The 19501-nt window shown below is 41.9% G+C and overlaps 2 protein-coding genes across 2 annotated transcripts in view; one reads left to right on the forward strand and one right to left on the reverse strand.

Moving 5' to 3' along the window:
* Positions 1–12505, reverse strand: part of LOC120951356 (WSCD family member AGAP003962) — a 36117-nt gene extending 23612 nt beyond the window's left edge. The window contains exon 1 of the mRNA XM_040370028.2: positions 11795–12505. The gene's annotated coding sequence lies outside the window, so the exon portion shown is untranslated. The remainder of the gene's footprint in view (positions 1–11794) is intronic.
* Positions 12506–14430: 1925 nt separating this feature from the next.
* On the forward strand, positions 14431–19311 carry LOC125906592 (uncharacterized protein K02A2.6-like). Its single transcript, XM_049606172.1, has 2 exons — positions 14431–14646; positions 15241–19311. The coding sequence occupies exon 2, from the start codon at positions 15251–15253 to the stop codon at positions 19244–19246; it is 3996 nt and encodes a 1331-aa protein (XP_049462129.1). The 5' UTR covers positions 14431–14646; positions 15241–15250; the 3' UTR covers positions 19247–19311.
* The last annotated feature ends 190 nt before the right edge of the window (positions 19312–19501 follow it).

Below are 19501 nucleotides of genomic sequence, written 5' to 3' on the forward strand. Positions count from 1 at the left end.
CACTTCTGGCGAATAGAATAATGGAGACGCCTAATAGCATGGCACCATAACGAAAGAATTACTAAAATGTTATGTCGTTGGAATGAATTGATGTATATTATTATAATTTTAACACCTGACAGTGCATGTAGGACTCTTTTAAGAAAAATAACAAAAGTTTTTTGTTAACATTGTAGTATCAAGCGTATATAAACTAAAAGGAACATTATGAGCTTTATTTTCGTTAATCAAAGTTAATTCATCAGGACATTCATAAATAACTTAATATAAACTGTATCACACATCAATGGAATGGCACAAAAACACCAATCAATCAAAAGATAAATAAATAATGATTTCTTTTTCAAACGCTTTAGTATAAATATGCTGTATTTTGGTTGCAACTAGCATGAATAAAATCACGCGCTAACAAAACCACACGAAAAAAACAGCTCTGCAACTGCTGTGTGTGACACGTCGCCCGTATCGGAAACCCAGAAGCATTCCAAACAACGTTCCATCTACTCCATTTACTGTCCATTGTAATGTGATTTTGCCTCCGTTGCCTCGCAAACCACGTAAGCTCGTACGCAAAGGTTCCAGGGCGTGTCAGCCTTATGTTACACGCTCCACTCGAACGTACCAACCGTCGAACGGACTAACGACACCATGCTGGATTCGAAAAAAAGAAGAAAATATAACAAACAAAAAAGCGAGTGCATCTTTTCAATTCAATCGACCACTAGGTGGTTAAAATTTTGGTACGCTCCCAACGGACGCCACCGAGTGCAGCATTGCGAGCGGCAGTGTTCCTACCGAGCAACAGTGTTTGGTTGACTTTTTTATGATCTCGCACATATGGGAGACTGTGTTTATGCAACGATACTGCACCTACCGCTTTGATACCCCTTTGGTGGCCGTTAACGTCTGTTCTGCTCGGCGTATGTGCGTATTTCTTTTTTTCCTTGTTGTTGTTGTGAGAATCGCTTCCGTAACATCTGTGTTTTGCTTGCGCTTCCAGTTCTGGGGTTCTGGATCAGAGAAACAAAAAAAACTCCGATCCGATCGTACACTTTTTAATTCACCCGTACACTGATTTGCATACCCTTTCGTCACGGGTAACGACGCACAGTGTCCGAAGTGTGTTTGGTGGTCACGGCACGTTTTTCTGGTCAGCGAACGGAAAACCAACCCCGGAACGTACGTAACGTAGGTGTCAGAGAAGGGTAACAAAATTAGCAGAAACCCAAATGTGTGTGTGCGTTTTTCTTTGCTTCTTTTACTGTTACTAACATTACGCATCTGTACCCAGCATCCGTTGGGAGCGGAGCCGTAACAAGGGAATGTAACGGAAGATGAAATATGTGTGTTTGAAAGAATGGCACCATTCTTCTGTGACGGTTGATGGAAGCGACCGTCCTGTGTAGCTCGGCATCGTTCAATTGCTTCTGCAGCACACGTAGCGCGCGAACATGTGTGCCAGTGATGGTGACTGTGAGATCATTTTTCGATCGCCATGAATATTGACTTTCGAGTCACATATCGTCACAAAAAAAAACAAGAGAGTACGATTTGCTGGGTAAATGGAATTCGAAGTGAGGAAATCGATGGGAACGTTAAATACAGTAAGTAATGGTTTCTATTTTTCAAACTAAGCCGTGCTTAACAGCTTCATTCAATATGACTCACATTGAGGAATGGTTGTACCCAAGTTAAGAAAAAATAGATTTGAATGTTGCTTGACTAAAAATTGGAAAAGTAAAAAAAAAACTCTGTTATTGGGGGCCTTCACGATTCTAGTTAGTTTTTTGTATGGAGTTTGACAGTTGGAGGCTGAAATCATGTAAACACTCCATACAAAACCACACAAAAAACTAGCCTGCAATTTTCAGTCTAGATTATTCTAGCCCCAAAGCTAGAATTAGATTCGAGTACCTGCTCGAAAACACGGGTTTGTTTACATTTATCCCAAGGTGCATTAAAGAAATCAGGTGATCGAATCTGGAATCAAAGTGTATGTAGTTCAGGTGGTCTCATAGTCTCATTTTTTATAACCAAATTTAAATATCACTTTTTGACAGAACGAGTGCAAACTTTTGCTCCAACGAGCTTTCTGGAGGCTTGACGAATTCTCAAAACACTCTTACAATCTTCATTCAGAAGCAGAAGCGATAAAAATCAGCCTTCTAAATTCATACACCTTGGGATAAGCACACCTATACATTCTACTCACTTAGATAGCTGATCGAAAACTGCTATACAATGCAAATAGCTGACTGGAATTTGCTGGCTGAAATTTCAGCCTACGAACTTACAACGGAAAGGGCCCCATTATTGAATTAGGTTAGGCTATTTAATTATAAACGTGTGGAAGCTGATTTCATAGTTCATATTATAATTATACAATCCAGAACTATCTGTTCAAAATTCAAAATTGTTCGAAAGAAATTTGAAGGTTTTTAAATTTCGTATTGCTTAGATGATAAGCCAACACTTGCTAGCTCTTGAAAGCAATCATATTTTCAAAACGGCCGTTAGCGAAAGTACATCATAGCCTTACACAGTAACGGTGAATTGTGTTGAACATTTCCGCCTAGAAACGAGCACCGTGTGACAGAACGGCCAAGGATCCATGTGAAAGACGCGCCACAGCTGCTCCAAAAACATGCCATGCCCGACAAGATGCTGCAGAATGGAAATTCTTTCCAAAACCTTCAACACGATCTACCGGTGGCACTGCAGTCACTAGAAAAGCCTTCGCGCTCTAACGAACCAAAACGAAACCCTTCCCTATGGTAAAAGTGTTCCTATGGCTGTCAACTACGGCAAGCACGGGCAGGAAATGGGAACTGCCAACCAGCAACCAAAGACAACCGACATGGGAAGGACAGTGGCGTACATTGCTCAATTTCCATCACCTTAACAACCGTACGGGACTGTGAGTGGCAGCGGCCTGATACGCTATCCAACGCATACGGTGGAGGGCGCTACAACCCATGAATGGACGTTTCTGTCGGGGATCCCGACACACACACACCCGCAATGTAATGCACGGAAACGGGAACATGGAATCTGGTAGAAAATTACATTCGCCAGCATTTCGTTCTAGAAAATGCTTCGTTTCATCACCGCAGATTTGCGGTGTGCAGTTCATTCGATGCATGAGTAGGGATCGGGTTTTGGGTCACTGTTTCGACCCAAAGTGGACCAGCACGAGTGGATGTGACAGTCGAATGAAGTTTCCAATGCATTGTTTCAGCAGTTGCTGCTACAGCAAATTCCCTTGTTCTAGGAAGAAATGCAACTATATATCGTTAACGATCCATTGTTGAATGCTTAACAAAAAGTGAATTCATCCAACGAGAGGGTTGGAGCTGGTATTCCCATTAACGTTCGGATTGTGGGAAAACAATTTAGTTACTCTTTCTAAATTGTTTTTCCACAATCCACAATAGGACAAAGCAACGTAGAGAGGGTTTTGAAAAACGTTACTTTCGATATAGTTTGCGAACTAACTGTTATGTAAATGTTATCACAAAGGATCCGACAAAGGATCCGTGTCGAAAGAAGATAGAAACAACAAGGACACACCCGTGCGGTGACATTTGACGGACATATTTGCATTGACATTTGCATCTGTTACGACTGGCTGATACGTTGGAACCATACTTTGCCTGCTCGCTACATGTGAAAGCTTTGCCGACCGGTTCTGTGTCGACATTGAAAAAAGATGTGTCCCTTCGTCCGAATGCAACTAGAATCATCCCTGTGAAACGAGAGTGTGTTTTCCAGGATGTCCGATCCTCTCAGCTGGCAAAAAGCTGGAGGCGGTTCAGCATTATGCAATCGTACAATGGGACCGCATGCATCTATAACGGCCTCATCATGGGTCAAAGTTTCTGTGTATGAACTCAAATGCGAGCTCTGTATTTGATTATTTGGTAAAGTTTTGTGCATACAATTAATTCACTGTATTAGGGTATTAAAGGCGTTGAAAATGTAGCTTTATTTTAAATAGTTACAAGAAAGCTAAAAGTTGCCATTTTGTGTCGTAACATGATGAACAGGTTATAAACAAATACAATTTTGGAACGGATTATGAAATTATAACTGTGCGCATTGACTACTGATCTAATCCGATTGAGAGAAAACAATTTACCGCACCATTGTTTACATCGTTAAAAAGCATAACTTTTCCTCGGCAAGCAAAGAAGAACCAGGCAAACATATATAATTCTATGTAATTTGCAACCTTAAGCAAAACATTTTCAAGTTGTAGTAAAAGTTGAAAACGACTTGAACTAATCTGTGCTACTTAATGCAAAGCTTACAAAGCTCGACCTCATCGAAAAGTATACTCGTCAGCGGCTTCAATTGTTACTTGCCGACTCGGTAACGCTTCGGTGGAAATGGTTTGGCACTGTCCTCTTCCCACTAAATTTTCATCTCGGGACCGTTCAACGAAAACACCCATCACCACGCCTCCATTTAGGGGTTTTTTTTTGGCATCCGGTCATGGTGAACGAAATTCAAGCCCATTTTCGTCCAGCACACTTGAAACTCTTTTCTTAATGCTATACACAGGGACACATCTTTATGCAGGGATGAGAGACAGACAAAGAGAGAGAGAGTAATAGAGAGAGAGAGAGAGAGAGAGAGAGAGAGAGAGAGAAAGGAAAGGAGTGAGAACATGGGAGTGAGAGTAAGGGCAGACGCCGTTGATGCAGTAAATGTAAAACTCTCGTAACTCGTAACTGCCGTAATGGGAGGTTATTTTTGCAAAGTCATAAGGTTTGGGACGATCGGATTATGTCTGAAGCTGTGCTAGTCGCAGCTTTCCAATCTGTACCGTATTTCGCCAATTCATATCATCATCTTCCAGAGTACCGGTTATCGTCCGGAAAGGGATGATCAAGTTCATGCTCAACCCGAGCTCGAACCTCTTTCGCCCAATGAATTTCGTAAACGCATCAACACAACCAACGACATGATGGTCATATATGAAATTATACCATGCTAACACACTAATACACACAATGAGAAAGTTTTACATTTTGCATGAAAGATGCTCGAAAGGATTTTGGTTTCGCTGTGCATGCGAAAGGTTCTTAAAGAAGCTTCTGCAACAAAGCGTTTGAGATAGAGCGCTATGCTGTACGCTGATTACGCTTTTACAAAAGCATCGGAACAGAATTTGTTAGATTAGATCCGAAGAACGCAGTTTGTTTTCATACATTAAACTCCACATGCATTATTCTCTGCTAGCTCAAGAACACACTCACACCGTCCTTATTCTTCGCTCTTCCTTTGCATACCAAAGCGAAAGAAGCGATTACGAAGATCTCATTTGTTTGTTTACTTGTTTCCTTGTTCTATTGGTCCTCGGTCCATTACGCTTGCGATGCAATTTCCCCCGCGTACAGACCGTGTCCTTGCGCTGTGTTTGTAGTTCGCTTCTGCTAGCTGCATTTCCATGACAACGCAATTTCCTCTTAGCGATCGGCCCAGGATGAAACAGCAAATGAAAGACACTCGGGGCAACGCAGCAGCGCTTTCCTACCGAACGCATCTGCCCAGTGGGCGTTGTAGTATGAATGAAGCTTCCTTTCAGAATTAATGCGAATCGTTCCTGGCGAAGCGGGCATTGATGAGAAAGCCCTTAGAGGACTTGAGCTTTCATTCTACCCTGTCATCCGATACCTCCCACCCGTTCAACCGATAACCAATCAGAAAGTGCGCATTGCCTCGAGGAAACGTTTTCCGCCATCATCGGCATGTCGATTGGCGGCGAAGAAAAGTCCGAATCGACTGCAATTGCTGGTTGATTAAATCGGGCAATCAAGCATTTTCAGGGCAGCATCTCTGATGCATTCCGGTCAGAGTGGAAAAAGAACAAACGTGGGACTGCTTAATTTGGCAAGTAGGGTGGAAACAATTATAAAATTCTAACTTTTCTCATTAGTTAGGGTAGGCTAGGGCACTAGGGCAGTACTCCTTGAATTGTATGCAATATAATTGCAGTTTGGCCGGTGTACAGGTGTGGTCGTCAACTTGTACGACTTAAAAGCCCAGGACCCGTGCCTCCATAGGTAGGACTGACTATCCTGCTATTGGGTAATTCATAAGTCACTGAAAGCCAAACCCACTAGTAGTGGTACAGGTCGACAACAGTTGTTGAGCCAAAGAAGAAGAAGATAACTGCAGTTTTCCTTGAATTGTATAACTTTGTAAAAGACCAGTTTTAAACTAGATGCATCAAAACGGGTGGAGTAGTAAATTATGCATTTTTTTAGTAAAAGCGCTTTTTTACTTTTGCTTTAATTTTTTACTACAATCTTTGATTTTGCTATGATTTAATCCTGGAGCCAATCAAAGTGAAACAAAAATAGCAAATGAAAGGAATACAAGATTCTTCAAACAATTTTGTTCCATCGTATGTGTTGTCTTTATCTAAACCGAACACCTGTAGGAATTATTGTCAAATTTATTGAAAAGCAATTTGGCTCACGTTCGATTCAGCGTTTAATAAATCGGAACTCTTGATCGGACATCCAATTTTCCTACCATCATCCATGCGGCAGTGTACCACAAAGCGCTTTTTCATTGTCAGTCCACCGCGAGCGCTTAACGCTCGTGATCCATTTCACGCGCGCCGCTGAACGCGGAAAGAATTGCTAGAAATTTGCCTTCTGTTTGACTTACTTCCTTCCGCTTCGGATGCGCCAGGATATGTACGAACGCGGCAGGCGTTGAAACAAACAATCTTTCTTGAGGCTCAATGCCACTGCCGCGACTGGAAACTGTTCCGTAGGGTTGTATTTTTTTTTTTTTCGTTCGACGCGCCTCGTTGTTTGTCGTGTTGACGAGGCAAACAGCGTCGATAAAGTGGCCGGATTGTGAGAAGCGTGAAAACGTGAGGCCATAGATGCGTGTGCCTGTGAGTGCACATTTATGGCAGCGAAAGTCAACACACACACACACATAACTTCTAACGGCATCGCATCTCTTTGTTTTAGCTGTTTCCTTTTTGCTTTTCGTGTTTTTGCTGTATATCTCTTTTTAGCAGGATATCCAATCCATGAATCCATGAATAGGATGTTGCCAAAGTTTCGGGAGAAATACATTCATCGTAATACGGAAATCGGGTACGGTTTGGGGTTTGAGTAGATCCTTGAACCGAGTGCTTGTGTAAGGTAAACTTTCTACTTCTCTCCTATCTCCTTTACTGCGACGGAAATCGTCGTATCTTTGGTATTGGATTTGGTTAGTGTTTGTAAATCTTGCGCTTGATCGCACCACGTTAAACGGTGGTACGGGATAGGTGGCTGATTGATGGATGCCTGAACGACAAAACCACTGTTTGAAAACAGTGGAACCGTAAAATTCTGCACCCACCCGAGCAGGTGGTGTGCCTACCCGGGGGATATTACACATTTCTCGCCCCATCATGCGAACGTGTTGGGAAGCACCTGTCGCCATCGGGTCGGAAGTACAGTTCCCTGCCGCTTCGAATCGTCGTTAGCTAGCGCAAGTAATCCCTGGCAGCTGGTTTTCCTTTTCTACTGTTCAACGAACTCTACCACTAAGGCAGTAAAAGAAAATGAACCAAATGAAAGTGTAATCGCAACCAACGGTCACCACCACCACCCGGTAGCAATGCTTCATTCGTATGCAAATAATATGCAAAGGACATGCGTCTCGGTGTAGGTGGCACAAAATGGATGCACGGTGGATGTAATTATTCGATCCACGCCTGGCACGGTGTAATTATTTTTATCGTTCTTCCTTCCCAAGCACACACACACCGCACCGTTGTTTACCAAGCATTTCTGGAGGAACGGGTTTTGGGCAGGAATTTGGCTAAGCCGCTGCATAGTGAAGTAGTGGCATTTAGTTACGTATGAAACTGGGCAAGAATCACAAAAACACAGAGGTTTAAAGCAGAGAATGTGTACATAACTAGCACTTTGTGATGGAAAAAATGAGACTCTTGTATGAGGGAAATTCCATACAACGGGAGAGTATTTCTGTGGAATGTGAGATTTATAACAAATGGTGTAGAATTATGCATAATTACAATTTTTGCTATGATCATTGAGCAAATAGGAGGAAAACGATTGCAAGTAAAACAAATACCGCTGATTAAAATTGTAAAAACCATGTATAATTTGCTTCCACGGTTCGTTCCTCTATATTATATTACGGTTCACAAACTATAGCTTTTTTTAAATTATAACAAACAACAGTTCCATTAAAACGAAATAAATTGTATCTATTTCATCCAATCACAAGAAAGATTGGACATTTCTTGAAATAAAATAACGATTCAAATGAGGATTTGAACTTGTATTTTTAAAAAACCCCATTTTTTAATGTTTAAAATCATACAATGGTTCGTAATTTGAACATGTTCTTATCAATTTAATTTGAGACATTAACGTTGAAACTGGTGTAGAATACCATTAATATGTCGGAAAATACCGTTATGCTTCAAATTACGGACAGCTTCAAATTCTGGACATTCATGATGTTTTTATTAAATTTCCTTTCATTTTGACCCTGGCCATAAAACTTTTAGTTTTTTATTAATATTTTATTAATTTGATTCAATTAAAAATATGCCTGACCCCTAGTAGGCCCTGATGACACAGTAAATGAATAGATTTTTTCAGACAGTTTAGCTTTAAGCCGATGCCGAGGAAATGGTTATAAACGTGAAAATAACAGTGGTTTATCGAATTGTGCTCCGAACTTTATCCAAAGTCATGTTTAATTCTGTCCGGAATTCAAAGCAAGATTTTGTATCTTGTTTTTAATTCCGGACAGCCTAAGTACATTGTGATAAATTTCATAATAATATGTGTTTAAACATTGACAATAACAAGAACATAACGATAAGTGAAGATATATGTGACAAATTCCTTGATGATCGTACAGGAAATACTGTCAATTCACATAGAACTTTTTCAATTCTATGCTTCTACGAGCACAAGAGGAAAGCAACACCCAAACCCGTTGTTTTTAAGACCGTCGTTTTGTCGGTCTATGAGACTCCTACACTCAGAATTGGGTGTTTAAAACATTGAATAAGTTAAAAACTTAAAAAATGTAAATTTGAAAAGAATTGACGTAATTTTGAGGCTGACTGGAATTTGAATCAAATCGTCCGTAGTTTGAAACATGGGCTCGAAACTGTTCGGAATATGAATCAAAATATTATTGTAATTTCATGATTTTTTGCAATATTTTGAGTAAAACTATTGGAAATTTAATTTTTGTTCTTAAATGTAGAAGGTTTGCTTTAGTAAACTGAGTTATACAGAGGTTTGACCGATAATAATTGAAATAGTAACAAAATATTACATATCGAAATGCCTTAAGTGTCCGTAATTCGAAGCAATACGGTTTGTATGCTTTGAGCGAATATTTCCGTAAGAGTAGACAGTGCTTCTTATGTTGTATAGTATGGTTAACAACCTCACAAGTTTACAACTACACACACCATACTTTATATAGCATTTACCTCAACCTGCTATACTTAAAAACTTCTAACATCGTGTATCCGTTCGGGTTATGTGCCTCGCAGCGTACCGCGTATTAAACTAACGTAGCTATTTAGAGTTTCCAATTTACGTTGGTGCACATGTAAGGAGTGTATTAGCTGCATGATTTTTAAGAAATACAAAACAAAAAATTCAAAATGTGTTGGGAACTTGTAAGATTGCTCTCTTGTTTTTGTAAAGCTACTAATTTGATATTTATTAATATTACTAAAAGATCTGTACTCAATATTGCTCCAGCTGTCGTATAGTCAGCCCACAGAGCAACACAACGAGCCCAGAGGCTGGAACCGGCGCAATAAACCCCTTTCGGAGATTGGGAAACTGCAACTTGGGACCGAATGGTTTCGATTTTTTTGGAAACATGGCCTTATCGACAAGACGTGCTTAGCAGTGAGCAAACCAACACAGAAAAAGTAGAAAGATGTACTGTTTCATCGCGTGCATCATTAACACACTTTTTCAGATACAAGTTTTCTTCGCTCAGGGTGCATGACTTAGTTCTGTACTCAAAACTTAGTTTAGGAACACACTATCTATCGCCAAAACAAAGCGATTAATGATAGATCTAGTTAAATGTTTCATAACTAAATCGTTCCACGAAGTTAACCATGTGTGCTTTTGCTTATCAAGGTTTGCTTTATAGCAGCCTTTATTATGTTTGTATTATAATAATACGTGACACTTGAGCTATTTATCGTCAGCTATTATTCTGCATTATGTATTATTATGTGTTGACTAAGCCTTGGGCAGTGTGAATTAACAGTACCATTAAAAAGAAATTAGAATAGCTTTTGTATTAAGGTAGGTCAAACCAATAAATATCGTATTGTACCTTTAATTTTAGGTTTTAGCCACAGCATAAACAAAATTTGAAACGACAAATAGATCGCTTTATTCCTAGCGGTGCACACATTTCCCTGATTTCCCCTGATAATGCCAGGTGAAATTAAATTCACGTACAATAGAACAAACCCCGCAAGAACTGCGATACAAAAAAAAAAAAAAAACAAGGAAAAACGTGCTTGCACATTTCAAACTGCGTTCAGCAAGAATTTGCTCTAAATTCTGAGCGATGATGATATGGTGGATGAAGAGCAACGCACAACATACACACATACAATACTCCTCCTGTTTCTCCTCTGCTGTCGTTTAAAAAATGGTAAGATGCACACGGTTGCTTAAAATACGGGCGGCAGAGCATCACCACGTGTGTCGCCAACGACCCCATTCACCCCACCGGCAGGGGAAAGAGAAGCCCGGACGAGGTTGGTGGTCGTGGTGGGGTATGGATTTCGCGCTTGTTTGCTTCTATTTTCATTCGAAACCCACCCGCGACACCGCAACGATGCTGGTGGTTGGCGATATTCACTGCACGAGATGCGCGCGGCCTGCACACGGGCTGAGATGCTGCTTTCTTTTCCTAGCGGGCTGTTGGTTTTACGGCATTTCGGAGTTGTGATAATTGTTTACCTGGGGATTTGGTGGCGGCACATCCAACGAACAGCACCAGCTTCACGCACTCCACACATGCTGTGCAAAATAAACAGAAAAAATAGGCAACGATGGCGCGTCGGTCGGTAAGCGTGTTTTATTTGCAACCCGCTCCACCCATAGCTCATTAGGTGTGATCGATAGGAAAGGTGTACATAGCGGAACCACAGCGTCCAAAATTTATGTCCAGCTCTCAAGATCGATCTGGTTTGTATCACATTTCAGAGGAGGAGGAAAAAAGGCAAAACCATTTTCCACCACCCTTTCCTACGTCCCACGCTCGCCCAGTAATGCACAGTGCTATTTCTACATAATGTTGATGGACAAAGAAGACCAAGGGGCGGCATTTAGTCCCATACAGGATGCGAGAATAAACGCCAAGCAAAAGTCAAACTTCGCGTAAGCAACACCGAGGAGTGACAGCAGCCTCGCCGAAAAAGTGTACCCGTAACAGCAGTCAAGGACGCAGAAGCCATCGCGCGGACCGTCTCTCGGGAGACGTTCGTCGTTGACAGTTGGTTTTGCTTCGTCCTGGCGACGACGCTTCCTACGATTGCTGGGCGAAGCAGAATCTTACGGAAGACACTTGATTGCTGTTTTTTTCTTTTCGCTCCCATCTTCTCAACCTTCTAGCTGCTGTTGCTGTTTTGCAAACATCCGGCACTGTTGGTTCGTCGAAACCCCGTCGGCCGCCACGCATTTGGGCAACGACTTTTTCGCTTTTCATTGCACCATTAAAGAATTTGGCTTTCACTACTAACCTTGTTTGCGCGTTCCTTTCTGACCCGGTGCCCGTTGCTGGCCGTTGCTAGTGATGGTGAACAAAACACACCAGCGCAGAAGAGGGTGTAAACAAATTTGGAAAAGGAGAAGTGGGTCTCCCTTCCGGAAAGGTGGCTAGTGCTAGCTGTCGGTGCTAGCTGTTAGCGCTTTTGCTGCTGCTGCTGCTGCTGCTGCTATCCTTCACGTTTTCCACTCACTATAGCGGTGTAGTGCGGTTCAAATCACAAATCACGCCCAAACAAACGACACTAAACACGACACGGGAGCGACACAGAAAAGGGACGCTTGAATACGCCCGTTTGTTTTGCCCGATTGCTCGCAAAAGCCAAGGCCCCTGTCGAAGCCACCCCGTTGGCTCGGTCGGGTTTACACACTGGCACAACACTACTTCTGCTGTTGCTGCTGCTGCTTCACGTTATTCCTTGCTGGCGCATCCGCACACATCCAAGCAACGTGGGAATGCACACAAACACACATGCGGACGTTCGATGGTTCGGTTCTCTGTTGCGTTCAAGACGTTGTCGGGCGACTACTAACCCCGCCGAGATTAGAAGCGCGGTCACGCACAGTACGCAAACTAAGCTGGTGGGGCGGGGAGCAGGTGCCTGTTAGGCCGTCAGCGTTCGGTCGCGGTTTCGAGTAGACTGAGACTGTATTGCCAAGCGTCGCGTAGTTTTCTGCACTAGACTACACAGTGCAAGTGCGAAAGCAGAGGAGAGAGGTGCGCATACACACACACACACACACAATCTCAGCAAACGATGGAGCCGCCCGATATTTGTCAAGTACGGGTGGCGTACAGTGGTTGCCGCGTAAGTAGAACAGATTTTTATTTTAATTCATTTCTTACATTTGTTGTTTTCCACTTTTATAATTAATTAATAAGACAAAGAAATGAATAGTTTTAGAGCAAGAAAAAGAAGTAAAAGTTGTTTAATTTTTTTATTTACTTAATGCAAAACATGTGGAGTTAAAAAAAACCATTATGAAAATATTATTTTTTTTACAAAATACAAAATCTACAAAATATAAAACTTCAAGCTATATGGTTACTGGTTACTGTGTTTTTTTTTTAAATAAAATCAGATTTAAATCTAGTTCGATTTATTAAGAATATAATAAAGATCTAATCAAAACTGCATTACACTTGGTTTGATGTTATGATTTCCTTACTTATGAGTTAGTAATTCGCAGATTTCTGTTTCATATTGGTTTTGTCTACGTTTTGTAAAGCATTGTGAGCACATGATGACATATGATTTATTTGTAAATTGAATTAGTAATCCACAGCTTTCCGTCTCAGTTTGCAATGTGAACAGCATTATCTAAACTTGTAATATGTTTTTCAACAGCTGTCATTATTTGTGACAGCTGAGCTGTTGAAAAAACCTCGCGCAATCACTTTAGAAACTGATCCGAAACACAGTGTAATAAATCCACTGCCCATTTTACAGCTACACAACACACTGTTCCGAGGGCTGATCGGAAATTTGGCCGAGTGCAAATTTCCGAACGCTCGTGCTCGGTTCGGAGATTTTCCGACAGCATAGATCCGCTCCCATGCCATGGTGGTGTATTGGTGAACGGGTGCCGTTGTTTGGCGTTTGGCGATTTTCCATGCGCACGTTTTTCGCGTAACATTTTCACGACCGTCCATGTGTATGTGAGAGCACGCTTGCAATGGGAGGTGGATGGAGGTGGCAATGTTTTGCAACATACCGTTCCTCTTTTCATCATTGCTATTGGCCGTGCTCTTATCATCCTACAAGCAGAAGGTTCTAACTCACACAACTATAACGGTTGATGGTGGGGAGGGAAAAACATCGAAACAGCCATAATGTGAATGTTTGTGTGTTTGTGAATGTTATTTCGCAACTATACACACGCTATAGCCGGCGTTTAAGTGTGTTGGTAGAGTTTGTGCAAAAGGGTTTCGATATGTTTTGCTTTTTCCCGGTAGATTAGAGATTAGTGCGAGCGGGCGGATGAGGAGATAAGCTGCCGCCGGAAAGATGCTGGTTGGCCAATGTTCAGTTTTTAGGGTTTGTTTCAGTATTTGTGAGAACATTTTGGCATTTCGGCAGGATGTTCGACGACTGCAAGTCGACCACTTTAATAAAACTGCAAAAAATTATGCTAAACAGTGGAGGGGATGCATTTCTAATGCATTTATAGTAAGATTATTTGGCAACAGAATAGTTTAAAACAATTTATTATACCAGGTCCAGCGAAATAGAAGATGGAATAGAAGAAAAAACGAAATGAGAAAATCATTTCGACATGATGTAAGAACCGATCATATTGTTTTCATGCGGACATCTGCTTCTTTTCACACTAATTTTATGCAGTTGCTCCCGAAAGGGCAAACAGAACCAGGGAGCGTGTCGTCTCGTGCTGGTTTTTGGTTGGCTTGGTCTGTTCAGCTTCCAAGAAGCGTACGTAACGGCGACAGTGACCTACATAATGTGGGCCATGTATTTGGGGGAGTGTTCTTAATGCCATGCTACACGGTGCAAACGCTGTATCACAGTGGGTGGAAATTCTATGCTGAATTTTTACGAAATCAAATGATTGTGATTTATTTGATTGAAAATTGAATGTTAGCTGTTGTGGTATGTGTTGTAAGAGCTCGGCTTTATTCCGCTCCTTGCTAGAGCGCGGTATAATCTGACAACGATGACAGATAGTCAGAACACATACAGAACGGAGTGAAGCCAGATCGTGTATTACAGCAAGCTACCCACCACAAATTGGCGACGAGGACAGGATTAATTTTCTTTATTCCTATTTGCAACACGAGATTGAAGCATTTGAATTGAAATAAAATAGGGTAAGTTATCAGAGAAGGACGAAAGAAATGGGGAAAAGAAAGATTAAGAGCAGAAATGAAATAAAGCGTTGAAAGCATCATAGTGTTAGTGCTGGCTTGGGTTATGCGGAGTACAAAGGAAGACAAAAGGTTAAGTGAATGCTCTGTGTCGAGAAAACAGAATGGCCGCCTCGGGGAAAAAAACAAAAGAGATGTGTAGAAAGAGCTGTGTCAAGCAAACAGCAGTGAAGCGTTATGGAAGCGAAAGGCAAAATTATAAGATCTATAAAAAGCGCTGTGTCTTGAAAACAGCAAGGCCGCGTCTTGCAAGCGGATGAAATAATTGAAGATGCCTTTAATGAGCCGCGTCTGGAAGCGGTAGTGGAAAATGAAGAAGAGGAAGAAAGAGAATCAAATAAGTACGCGTCTAGAGAGCGGAAAAAAAAAAGCGAAGAAAAGGAAGGAAGAGAATTTAATAAATGCGCGTCTAGAGAGCGAGGAAAAAAAGGAAATACTCGATATTAATAGTTATGACTCGGGAAAGAGTCATGAATCTGTCATGAAATAGTGAACTAATTGAATACTTGATCGTATTCACAACCTGCTTCATTTCAGGGAATCAGCGATGGAACCAAACAAATTATTTGGGAATTTACCACCACTGTCGTTAGCAGGCGTTCCCCTAACCGAGCGGCGAACAAAATGGACGACGTGGAAACGGGGGTTCGAAATTTGGTTGCGTACGGCGAAGATAGTGGACGGAACGGAGAAAAAGAATTTACTTTTAACTTGTGGTTCTCTCGAGCTGCAAGAAATATTTTTCAGCATTCCAGATGCAGATGTAGAGGCGGACGTAGACCAGGGCGTAGACCCATACGAGATTGCTATTCTTAAATTGGATGAATATTTCGCTCCACAAAGACACGAAGCACACGAGAGATTTTTGTTTTGGTCAATGAAACCGGAGCCGGAAGAAACGCTAGAGAAATTTGTAATGCGTGCCCAAGCTCATGGCTCCAAGTGCAATTTCGGGGCAACTGCGGCAGAGAGTGCAGGGATTGCAATCATTGACAAAGTGCTTCAGTTTGTACCGGCAAATTTGCGAGTCAAACTTCTGCAAGAAAAAAACTTGTCTCTGGACGAAGTCATTAAACAAATAAATTCGTATGAAACATCCCGAGTTGCCAACGAACAAATGAGCGGTAGGAGCAAATCTTTTGAAATAGATAACCAACACATCCATCATATAAAAACATTGTGTCGATTCTGTGGTCGTACCCATGGGCAACAATCTTGCCCGGCACGAGACAAAACGTGCGCAAAATGTGGCAAGCGAGGTCATTTCGCTGTTGTATGCTACTCAAATGCTGGACAAACTTCAAATAGACTACATACGAATCAAAGAATGCAAAAGAGGCCGTTCGGAGGGCACTTTAATGATTCGGAACTAAATAAGAAAACGGCAAAGTTTGCAAGGAAAATTCACGCAATCCAGGATGACGGAAATGTACCTCTTGAGTGTGAATTAGTGGAGATGGTATCTTCGGCAAACGATTCAGACGAATTGATCTGGGCGAAAGTAGGCGGTATCCTTATCGAGATGCAAATTGATTCTGGAGTCCAATCGAATATCATAGACGATAGAACGTGGGCGTCAATGAGGAATAACCAAGTCAAGATCATTGGCGAGGCACGGAGTCCGGATCGGAAGTTCAAGGCATACGCTCAGACCGATTGTTTAGAAATAATTACGATGTTTGAGGCGGAAATAGCTATTGCGGACGGGTTGAAAGAACTCCGTACAATTTCCAAATTTTACGTAGTTAAAAATGGTCCACAACCACTTTTGGGAAAAATCACCGCAAAACAGCTTGGAGTATTATATGTTGGATTACCTAGCCAGCATGAATCAATCAACCAGGTTGAAACATTTCGCGCGTTCCCCTCAATTCGTGGAGTCAGCATCCACATTCCAATTGATAAGACGGTGACACCCGTAGCTCAGCGACTCCGACGATTGCCTTTGCCCATGCTAGATAAAGTTGATAGTAAACTAAACGAGTTGGTCGCTAAAGACATAATAGAGAAAGTATCGGAACCGAGCAGCTGGGTTTCACCCATGGTGATAGTTGTAAAAGATTGTGGAAGTATTCGGCTTTGCATAGACATGCGGCAAGTTAATAAAGCAATTTTGCGAGAAACGCATCCACTACCAACCATAGAAGACATACGTTGGAGAATGAATGGTGCTAAATACTTTTCTCGCCTTGACATAAAGGATGCTTTTCATCAACTACTGCTCGATGAAGAAAGTAAAACTCTCACAACTTTTATCACCCACCGTGGACTTTATCGTTATAAACGAATGATGTTTGGGATTTCATGCGCTCCAGAGAAATTTCAAAAAATATTGGAACAAGTTTTGGCCGACTGTCCAAACACAGTCAATTTTATCGACGATATCATAGTTACGGGAAAAACTGAGACCGAACACGATTTAGCACTAGAGAAAGTGATGGAAAAGATTGAGGAATATGGCATTTTACTTAATCAATCTAAGTGCGTTTTCAAACTCACAGAAATCGAATTCGTTGGCCAACGTTTTAACCAGAACGGAATGCTCCCTGCACTAAACAAAATTGAAGCAATAAGAAGCTTTCGGCCACCCAAAAATTGTGAAGAGGTTCGGAGTTTTCTGGGATTAATTACTTACGTGGGAACGTTCATTCCAAACTTAGCCACAGTTTCATTCCCACTACGCGAATTAACAAAGAACAACGCCGAATTCGTTTGGGAGCGAGACCAGAACAAAGCATTTAACGAACTGATCCGGTTAGTTTCTAACGTCGAAAGATTAGCCCATTTTGATCCTCATCTAAAAACCCGAGTAGTGGCAGATGCGTCCCCAGTAGGGTTAGGAGCCGTCCTCCTTCAGTTCCAGAACGAGCAGCCTAAAGTAATAGCTTATGCCAGCAAGAGCCTAACGAGTACCGAGCAACGGTATGCACAAACAGAAAAGGAGGCACTAGCGTTAGTATGGGCCGTGGAACGGTTCCAAATCTATCTATTCGGAATACGATTCGAGCTGGAAACGGACCATAAACCTCTAGAGGCTATCTTTAGCCCCACATCTTCTCCTTGTTTGCGGATTGAGCGTTGGGTCTTAAGGCTGCAGGCTTTTAGCTATGATGTAATTTATCGGAAAGGAAAAACGAATATAGCTGATCCTCTGTCTCGGTTGTCAAGTCCTACTGAAGTATCAGAATTTGATCCAGATTCTACAGTATATATCCGCAGCGTGATGGAAAATGCTGCAATCGATGTGCAAGAGGTAGAGATTGCTTCTTCGAATGATGCCGAAATGCGGGCTCTTAAGGAGTGTTTGGAAAGAGGTGCGTGGAATTATACAGATGAACTACTGAAACCTTACCAAGCATTTCGATTGGAACTCGGAACAGTTGGAGACCTAGTAGTCCGCGGTAGCAAACTAGTAATACCGAAAGCTATCCGGCAAAGAATGCTAGAACTGGCACACGAAGGGCATCCTGGACGCACTAAAATGCAACAACGACTGCGATGTACTTGCTGGTGGCCAGGAATGGATGAAGCTATTGCTCGACTGGTTAGCAGCTGCTCAGGCTGCCAATTGGTCAGCCAACCAGATAAACCGGAGCCCATGAAGCGAAGGCCACTACCACATAAGCCTTGGGTAGATGTAGCAATCGATTTTTTGGGCCCACTACCAACTGGTGATTATCTACTAGTAATCATTGATTACTTCAGTCGGTACAAAGAGGTCGAAATTGTTAAGAAAATTACAGCGATTGAAACATCTGAACGACTTGAACGAATATTTGTGCGTCTTGGCTATCCGAGAACCATAACACTCGACAATGGAAGGCAATTTGTGAGCAATTATTTTGACAACTATTGCAAACAGCGAGGAATATTGCTTAACAAGACAACCCCATATTGGCCGCAAGAAAATGGTCTGGTTGAACGCCAGAACAGGTCTTTGCTAAAAAGGCTGAAGATAAGCCAGGCTCAGAACGGGGATTGGAAAAAAGATTTGGGGGCGTATCTCTCCATGTACTACGCCACTCCACACAGCACCACAGGGAAAACACCGAGTGAGTTGATGTTCAACCGAAATATCCGGACAAAAATACCATCATTGGGAGACATCAGTACCGGATCTGCATTACCAATGTCTGATTACAGGGATAGAGACACATGTATGAAGGAAAAGGGAAGAGTGACAGAAGATCAACGACGCAAAGCAAAACCGTCTGATATAATAGTAGGAGATAGAGTCCTATTGAGGAATACAATGCCAGGCAACAAACTGAGTACACCCTTTGGACCACAGATTGCAAAAGTAATTGAGAAGCAAGGTTCTCGCGTAACAGTACAGGATGAGCAAAACGGGAAATTATATGACAGGAATTCGAGCCACCTAAAAGAGTACAAGGACCCAGACGATCATAGGGATGGTTGTGAGAGGGTGGTGGATAACCAGGAGGAAGGAGTAGGTTTTAATGAACCAACGACCGAAGAGATACCGAGAACACTCTCCCGTCCGAAACGAGAAATTAAACGTCCCGCTAGGTTCCTATCATAGAGTAAGAGATTGGGTGAAATAATCAGATGAAATCAAATAGTAAATAAATAATTTGGGGAATTGTATTTATCGTTCATTATTCGGAAAAAAGGGAGATGTGGTATGTGTTGTAAGAGCTCGGCTTTATTCCGCTCCTTGCTAGAGCGCGGTATAATCTGACAACGATGACAGATAGTCAGAACACATACAGAACGGAGTGAAGCCAGATCGTGTATTACAGCAAGCTACCCACCACAGCTGTGAAAGAGATACATA

Source organism: Anopheles coluzzii, chromosome 2, assembly GCF_943734685.1.
Source record: "Anopheles coluzzii chromosome 2, AcolN3, whole genome shotgun sequence".
In the NCBI taxonomy this organism is placed as follows: Eukaryota; Metazoa; Arthropoda; class Insecta; order Diptera; family Culicidae; genus Anopheles; species Anopheles coluzzii.

Bases quoted from the DNA above. Each gene is read 5' to 3' on its own strand.
- LOC125906592 (XM_049606172.1), top strand. From the start codon at position 15,251: ATGGAACCAAACAAATTATTTGGGAATTTACCACCACTGTCGTTAGCA.